The 9,597-nt window shown below is 35.7% G+C and overlaps 1 protein-coding gene across 7 annotated transcripts in view; it reads right to left on the minus strand.

Moving 5' to 3' along the window:
* The window catches only part of nrg1 (neuregulin 1), a 101,553-nt gene that overhangs the window by 43,398 nt on the left and 48,558 nt on the right, over positions 1–9,597 (minus strand). For 2 of the 7 annotated variants that reach the window (XM_026273087.1, XM_026273088.1), the window contains exon 1: positions 688–874. The exons of the other annotated variants lie outside the window; for them this stretch is intronic. In XM_026273087.1, the coding sequence (XP_026128872.1) occupies positions 688–784 (97 nt within the window). In that variant the 5' untranslated portion in view covers positions 785–874. Of the gene's footprint in view, positions 1–687; positions 875–9,597 lie in introns of those variants that run through there. 7 annotated transcript variants of the gene reach the window in all.

Genomic DNA, 9,597 nt, shown 5'->3' on the forward strand with positions numbered 1-9,597 from the left:
CTAAATGGTAAAATCACTGATCTTCAATTCTTATAACACATAAGTTTAATACTTAGCATGAATAATCAATAACCAAGAGTGTGTGTTCAGTTACATACAACGGGGTCCGAAAATGACAGCATCTGATTCAAATCTAATTCAAATTAGAAAATAAAATTTCACCTGATATTTATTTATTTTTGCTTTGGTCTCTTTGGAACATCTCAGATCATGCTGTGAACATGATCATCAGGTGTAGATCATGAAGCTCCAGTGCTGCTGTCATTAAACTATAAAAGACCAAAAACTGAGACCTTCTCACATTTAAGATCACGTTTTTACAATTCAACCTTTCACTCAAATTGTTTTTAGATTCATATAATGCTTACATTTTTTGAACGCCACTGAACTATTATAAAATCATCTATAAGTTAAGCAGCGTGTATGATAAACAGAAACCCTCTTTATTAAGTCACCAGACCGGTGGGTCATGTTAATGGTTACAAACATTTCTGCACTTTCTCCTTTTACAGCGTCACATGCGCACAAAAATCACAGTGGATTGCAACACCTGTAATCTAAAAGCACAGCTCTAAAAGACCTGAGTTCAGAAACAATTGAAGGCTACTTGATAGTTGAGCTGTCAATCCATTCACAACAGCCAAAACCTGGACACATTTCCCACACCTCATCCGAGCAGCGCTTTACCTTGCGGGGAGTTTTCAGACTTGTTTGTTCTCTCAGGATCCTTATCCTTTTTCTTAACGCCACTTTTCCCTTCTTTACGTGTGTTCTTCTCAGACATGATGTCCTGTAGCTCTGTTAGTCTGTCAGTCAGTCAAACTTCTGCGCGTGGTGTGAACGTGGACTCCCTCCAGCCAACTGCTGAACAGAAACTCTCCACCGTGAGCATGTGTATTTTACATACTCAGAGGCGGGACCAACTCTCAATGTGTCAGATTTCCGTGTCTCCCAATTACAAGCAGTGTGTGCTTTACTAATCTGAGCTTTTCTTTATTTATCTATTAGTAACCATAGCTGTGTTAGGGACTGCTGCTGCTTTGAAGACTTCTTCATATTTGAAGACATGATTCTTCACCAGTGTTGGAGAGTCACTAGTTACATGTAAGGGAATTATGTATTTTTATTACAACGTACATGTAACTGTAATCAGTTACTAAGAAAAATGTGTACTTAAATTACATTGACTAATGTAAATGTTACTGATTACAAAAGGGATCTTATTTTTTACACAGATTTAATAGATTTTTTTCTCAAATTGCATTGACTGCTATAAAATAAAATGAAGTAGTTTAGGACACAAAATAGAATGCATTTATAACTGTTCATTTGATATTTGGGTTTATCTAAATGCTTTATTTTTCTTTTAAGAATGACTTTTAGACGCCTGTGTTTCCTGTCATAGTTATGCAAAGATTTGATTTCAAAAACAGATTATTAATTTTTCTTTTATTTTTATTATAGCTTTTAAATCTGTATTTATCCTTGAAATGGTCTCAAAGTAGAAAGAGGAGCTAAAGTCTGATTTTGTGGTGGCTGTGCTTTAAATTAAATTATTATAATCTTTTGAAAGCCTGACAATGAGTAATCGGTGTTGAGCACTACAGTAAGTTTAACCCTGTCTGCTTAACATTTAGGAAAATTATTATCATTTGAAAACATTTATTTGAAATTCAGAAAAGTAATCAAATGTAATCAGTTACATTACTTAAAGTAATTGAAATAGTTACACTACTTGTTACATTTTAAATAGAATAACTTTTAATCTGTAACCTTTAACATTTCCAAAGTAACCTTCCCAACCCGGTTCTTTTGATGGTCTCCTGATTGATGTGTACACAAAGTGGTCACATGGGTGCTGTCATATACTGTACTGTGAAATGTGTCATAACAAAATACTCAGCAGTAATTTATCAATAGAAAAATAGTATACACAAATAATACTTCTGTCATGCTCTGTCATGCTTTCTTTGGATGTGACGACACATCGCTGACATAAGCATGGCCAGCTTGACAAGACCAGACATGGCCGTGGTTTCAGTTCTTACTGTTATCACTGTTTGATGTGGATCTGTGTTGTTTGCCATGTGGGACAAATGTCATGCTACAGCCATAAAGAAGATCATACAGCTCACTGAAACTGGAGCTTTACAGTGGTGATGCATTCAAACTAAATATGCTTAAAAACAGATCTGATTGACCGGACTACACAATAATTATCAGAAAACCTCTTTAAAACTAAACAAATGAATTAATTACATACTGCTCATTTACTATCCTAAACAAATAACTTTTTTCATTTCAAACATTAAAACAAAAATTGCTTAAAAAATAGAGCAAATATCTGTTTGCCATCCTATGTAATGTCATTCATTCCCCAATGAATACACCAAAATTGTCTGATATATGTCTGATACTGTATATATTGTTAAACAAATAATAAAACATAACACCTCACATTTAACTGTGTGATGATTTAGATTTTCAAGGTTAACAATTGGTTAATAACAGAGTGAATACCAGGCGCGCACACACACACACACACACACACACACACACACACTCACTCTACATATATACCTGTAAAGTGTCTGATCCCATGCAAGGGAGGAGTTTCTTACTCAAGTGTTAGTCTGCATTCCTTTCTGAAATGTTAGCAGAATTAAATGTTTAGATTAGTGCTTAATGAAATAAACTAACATTGAGGTTCTCTGCAGATTACTAAATAGGAGTATCTTTGTCTTTTTATGCTTATACAATGTATTTAATTTGGGTAGACAATGTAATTATTTTTAAACATTTAGATAATTACTTTGTCATGCTGTATATTCATGTAATTTACAGTCTCTGTCTTCCACAAATACTGACTCAGCTGTGTCGAGCTATCAAGGACTGTTACATAAACTAAACACTACAATCTTAAAAACTGGGCTCATTAATCCAATTTAACGGGACCTTTATAGCTGTAGTAGTTAAATAGCAATGCTACATATATAAAATATCTTTAAAAATAATGCACATTTTTTATTCTTTGTTTTTAAAATTTTTTGAAAATATTTACCAAATGTAAAGTGAAAAAAAAGTAAGAAATCTGTAATATCACATGCAGGTAGTTTTGCTTAAAAGTTGAATGTCAAATTTTCAGGAAATTTAGGGATACATATGTTTTTTAAGGATGTTTGAAATTTTATTGGAAAACAGGACAAACGTATTTTATTAATACTAGGTAGGCACAAAAGACAGTTTTATTTACAGTGGTAATTTTAGACGTTACCCTCACAAATCCAGTCCTGAGACATTTCCTTTAGCACAAGCACTGGCACGTCAGTTACTGAGCAAACAGGTCACACTTCAAAGTTAGTCCTCGGTTCTGTATAATTCGAACCTTTCAGTTTCACCCAGTGGGTGTTGAATGAAACTCTCCAGCCCTCCAGGTCGACGCCACACAGTCATCCTGAGAGTCTCCGAGAGGTGGGTGGGGTCGGGCGGATCGAGGAAATCCAGGAGTTCTTCCTCCTTCACAAAGGCTGATGTGTCACACACACGGTTACAGTTAAGGATACGGTTAAGTGAGCTTGGAGTAAGAATGTGTGGGCTTCAATAAACAGGAGCATGCCACTGCAGACCTGTGCTCCAATGCATGCAGAGCGTGTGTAAACACAGTGAGTGCTCATCCGAAGGGATCGGTCTCAACGATCCCTAGAGAAAGACTACACTTACAGACTTCAAACAGGATGCCAGTGACAGGAAGAATTCCTGCCCAGGCTCACTGGAAATACGTGCCTCCTACATTTCTGCAAAACTAAAAAAAAAAAAATGCACATATACCTATGAATCACTTGTTGAACACTAGGGGCCGTAAAACTCTGACAACTTTTATTCTTCACACAAAGTATGGTTTACAGGACTAGAGTTTTGATTAAGAAAGCCTTATCTTTACACTACTTTATTATGTTATGACTTGAAAACTATTTTAACATTCTGCGAGATTTGAAAACTGATACATTTCAATGTTAGCACCACATGCTCAGCTTCATATGGTGGGATTGCAAATTTAAGAATCTGTCTTAAATCTCCTGATCCTACAACCTGAAGACAATCACATCAAAAAATAAGGTGAAATACACTGTATTTAGTGTTTAAGGTAAATATGATGACATCAGACAAATGACTCTCAAGCAAAGTTAGTATCAATACGTTTCTGCCATTTCCTCTCTGCTCTCCTCTTGATTCATAAGTCTTGATTGATTCTCTTGATTGTAAGTCAAATGAGTCTGATTTCTCACTTTTTGTCTGTAATGACTCTTGGTGCCTCTGCCCTAGACTTTGAAAAGTCATGCTAAATGTATTAAGACCTGAAAACTTTATTTACATTTTTTGTTTAAGGTCACCCCATGTGCTTTGTCTCCATTCCTAAACACTGCCTCCTAAATGTATATAAACTACTATGTATCACTGCCTAAGTTCGAGTTTTAATGACTGCAGCACAGCACAGTGCATTCTCAATAAAGAAGCCTGCTGACGATACCCAAGAGTCTCCTGGTCTTTGCTTCTGAGTGATAGTCTTTTGAGTCCCTTGTTTGTTAAACAGTCTGCTGTTCTTCAGAAAAATAATTTAAGTCCCACAAATTCTTTGGTTTTCTTTGGCCTAGTTGATTTTACGGTGTGTGTGTGTGTGTGGAGGGGGGGGGGGTAGGGTTGTTATGGTACCAAAATTTCAGTATTCGGTACTGATACAAGTTAAAAGGCACGGTTCTTTGTACCAATTTCGGTACCAAAGCAAAACACAAAAATATGCTAATTTTTTTTCTTTTTTTTACTTTACTTAAGTAATTTACATACTTATTTACAATTGTGTTTAAGGTTTTTCTACAAATAATATAAATATGAAAAACAGTAAACAAGTTTAATTTGTCTTTTAATTGATGAAATTTAAACACATTTTGTTTTAAAACACCTGCTGAGGCAGGCCCACCACAGGTTGGTCAGGCCTGGGTGTATGTCACATGGTTAGCTGTATGCTAGTTTGATAATGTATGCAAGCTGGCAGGCATTTCTGTGCCAAATAAACTCTCTCTGGTTTCGTACATGTATCAGAAACATTTTTTAAGCGTGGCTCTTTATGACATCATGAAGGGTGGAACTCCTTATATGGGCATTTCTCTCAGAAGAGCAACCCTGTGCACACATCGACCAAAGAACGTGCAAGAGCATGCCAATCCACATGTTTCATTTGCCAACGTTGCACAGGACTTGCTCGGGAAGAATGTCTCCAAACAAATTTGCATTTGGTAGTAAGGAAATGAAAACCTTGTTCAGCTTCCCAAAGTACTCAGCGTTATGTAAACAGATATGTAGCTCTACCCACGGCATGCCTCCAGGAGCTCGGCTGTTTTCGGAGAGAATCGTAAAGCTGTATATCTCTTTTATAAATGTGTTACAACTAAAGACTCTTTGGAGATATGAAGGATGCAGTACTACTTCATAGGTACTCAAGATTAACATGAGATTAGGTGAAACTGCATGTGTTATGTCCCCTTAAAAAAAAATCCTTAATTGCAATTTGCCCACGATGAGTAACAGCCAATATACCGGATGTGGTGCGAATTTCATTAGAGCTGCACATTCCAAAAAAGTTGGGACAGGTAGCAATAAGAGGCTGGAAAATGTTAAATGTATATATAAGGAACAGCTGGAGGACCAATTTGCAACTTATTAGGTCAATTGGCAACACGATTTGGTATAAAAAGAGTTTTCTCTGGGCCAATGTTAATTTAAAATGGACTTTGGCAAAATGGAAAACTGTTCTGTGGTCAGAAGAACCAAAATTTGAAGTTCTTTTTGGAAAACTGGGAAGCCATGTCATCCAGACTAAAGAGGACAAGAACAACCCAAGTTGTTATCAGCGCTCAGTTCAGAAGCATCTCTGATGGTGTGGGGTTGCATGAGTGTGTGATCTGGAAAGATGAGCACCATCAATGCTGAAAGGTTTATCCAAGTTCTAGAACAACATATGCTCCCATCCAGACCTCGTCTCTTTCAGGGAAGATCTTGCATTTTCCAACATGACGATGTCAGACCACATACTGCATCAATTACAACATCATGGCTGTGTAGAAGAAGGATCCGGGTACTGAAATGGGCAGCCTGCAGTCCAGATCTTTCACCCATAGAAAACATTTGGTGCATCATAAAGAGGAAGATGAGACAAAGAAGACCTAAGACAGTTGAGCAACTAGAAGCCTGTATTAGACAAGAATGGGACAACATTCCTATTCCTAAACTTGAGCAACTTGTCTCCTCAGTCCCCAGACGTTTGCAGACTGTTATAAAAAGAAGAGGGGATGACACACAGTGGGAAACATGGCCTTGTCCCAACTTTTTTGAGATGCGTTGATGCCATGAAATTTAAAATCAACTTATTTTCCCCTTAAAATTATACATTTTCTCAGTTTAAACATTTGATATGTCATCTATGTTGTATTCTGAATCAAATATTGAAATTTAAAACTTCCACATCATTGCATTCTGTCTTTATTCACAATTTGTACAGTGTCCCAACTTTTTTGGAATTGGGTTTGCAAAACTGCATTGCTAAACTAATTAAACTAATTAAATAACTCTACACAGAATCTTGTAGATTACAATTTGCAACTAGACGGATGTACTGTTACTTCCTCTACAGTCAAAAATCTGGGTGTTATATTAGACAGCAACTTGTCTTTTGAAAATCATATTTCCAATGTTACAAAAACTGCATTCTTCCATCTTAGAAACATTGCCAAGCTACGAAACATGTTATCTGTTTCTGATGCAGAAAAGCTAGTTCATGCATTCATGACCTCTAGACTGGAGTATTGTAATGCACTTCTAGGTGGTTGTCCTTTACAGTCTCTGCACTGGCTACCTATTAAGTTCCGTATCAGTTACAAAGTCTCATTACTTACCTATAAGGCCCTAAATGGTTTAGCTCTTGCATACCTAACTAGCCTTCTACCACGCTACAACCCATCACGCACGCTAAGGTCACAAAACGCTGGACTTTTGGTAGTTTCTAGGATAGCAAAGTCCACTAAAGGAGGTAGAGCTTTCTCTCATTTGGCTCCTAAACTCTGGAATAGCCTTCCTGATAATGTTCGGGGTTCAGACACACTCTCTCTGTTTAAATCTAGATTAAAAACACATCTCTTTCGCCAAGTATTCGGATAATGTATCTTAAATTGTGAATGTAGTTTCATCTGATCAAATGTGCATTTTTATTCATTAGCTTGGGTTAAACTAATTTTAGTTTGTTGGATCAGCAGCTATGCTAATGATGTCTCTATTTGTTTCTCTGTTTCTGCTGGGATCTTCATCCCGTGGTAACTAGGATTTACACAAGCTCCAGTCTGGATCCAGAACACCTAAGAAGAGATGATGCTAATCATCAGAGGACCTCAGATGATGCTAACCCTGAATCAACAAACAGCACTAACAAATATTGCTACAAGTGTGACTGCATCATATAATAATTGCTGTTAATAATGTTCATCATCTGGCTGACTACGTCTTGTATTAATTTTTCAAAAAATCCTGTCAAACGTGCACAAACTGACAGTCACCACTTATAAGCTATTACTAAATACTGTAGAAACATAATTTTCTGTAAAGTTGCTTTGTAACAATTTGTGTTGTAAAAAGCGCTATGCAAATAAACTTGAAATTGAAAAACAAATATGTGAGATGCAGGTTTACTATACTATTACTTTAATAAATTACATGCGTGATTCACAGAGCAGCTCTGTTCACAGTAAATTCTGCTTCACACAAACAGTTATGATTTACATGCATGGAGCATCTCAAACTCCATCTGTGCTTATTGGTGTTAGTTTTGGTTTATTATTCACGTTTTTCCTACACCACATGAGGCTTTGCGCAAATTATGGGAGTATGGAGTCTATTTACACTTTAAACAATCAAAAATTCAATTTCAGGGAATTATTCACAGCTTATACAGTAAATTAAATAAGGAGAACAGACCAAAAATGCATAAGATACTGTATGTTGTCTTTTTTCATTTTCTTAAGATGGAATATAAAGGAAACATGAAAATACTCAGGAAGAATATAATGCAGTGGGCTGAAAAGAGCCATTCGATTTATTAAGGTTATTTTATCACATCACATTAATAAACCAAACATAACATTATTCTCCTGAATTATGAAAATAGAAAATGAATGAAAATGTACAGCCCATATTCAATAAAAATGACAGAGAGGATTATTTGTAGTGCAATCTTATGATCTGAAATGATTTCCTGCAGTCTTTTTGAGTCTGACTTCCCCAAACCAGAAGTGTCTCTCATAATTTAAAACGCAGTAGCTCTTTAGGAAAAAGGTTAATGTATTAGTTAGCTCTTGTTTATAATTCATTATGTATTTTAACAGGTTTGTTCATTAAAACCATATGATTAATTGCTTTTGATACTTTATTTGAAAAAAAAATATAATTGCTTCATTGTTATTACATATTTATTTAAAGTAATGTTAAAGGCTATTCACTTATGTCTATTTTTATTATTAAAAAATATATATAATAATCTGATCACTCGGTTAATCACGATTACAAAAATAATCGTTAGTGACAGCATTAGTTGAGTTTGGTGTAGGGGGTATTTTCATCTCCAATATGACTGAGCATAGATTTTTATGAAACACTCCCTAGACATTTGAGTTCTGAACTACCACAATACATAACTAAAGCAAATTAAAAGTGCAGCAATACACGCCTGTACCAACGTAATAAAACATGGACATGGTCACATATTAGACGAGTGTTTAACTGGTACTCACTGGACATTTCCCTTTAAAAACTGGCACAGAACATGCAGTAAGATCCGTAATATCGTTAGAGAAATATCTCCAAAAGCACGTGTTTCCTGTGAGCCTGTGTTGAAGGAATCTGAACTAGTTATTCACTGGAAACTAGGAAATTTCACTGCAACACACCACAATTTGATATTCTTTGCGCAAAAAATAATATTACATCTGTTTATAAAAAGCAGAAGCATAGCTGTTTTGCTCAAAAATCTTGATATATCATTTCAGGATTATTATTTTTTTTTTTACATTTCATTAAAGGATTATTAGTCGCTCTATGTAACTTATTAAAGTGTTTTTTATGAGTTCAGCTTCCTGCCACCTAATTCACTTCTAAGACATTGGGACATTTAGGAATTTTACCGTAGTACTGACAGTAAGACACATGCCCTTATTACGGACACTATTACGCAGACACCTGATGGTGCAGGGTCCCTTCCCACATGCAACAGGCTTAAAAATATGATCCATGTTACAAAACTGTGTCATAAATAGAAAATGTTGCTCAATGCTGTCACTTCCTTTAAACAATAATTGACGAAGATGCGTAATTGGTGACTTTTATTCACCTACACCAAGTCTTTTCGTACAAACAATTTATAGTAGTGGGTTCAAGGCACTTTTCTCAACTTTCAACAACTCAACTTTCCAGAGAACTTTTCTGAGAAATTGCAGACTTTCCGTGAGCGCAATCTGTATAAACATGACGCCTACACGTAAAACGTAAACCCCTCATCCC

Source organism: Carassius auratus, chromosome 10 (genome assembly GCF_003368295.1).
Source record: "Carassius auratus strain Wakin chromosome 10, ASM336829v1, whole genome shotgun sequence".
Classification (NCBI taxonomy): Eukaryota; Metazoa; Chordata; class Actinopteri; order Cypriniformes; family Cyprinidae; genus Carassius; species Carassius auratus.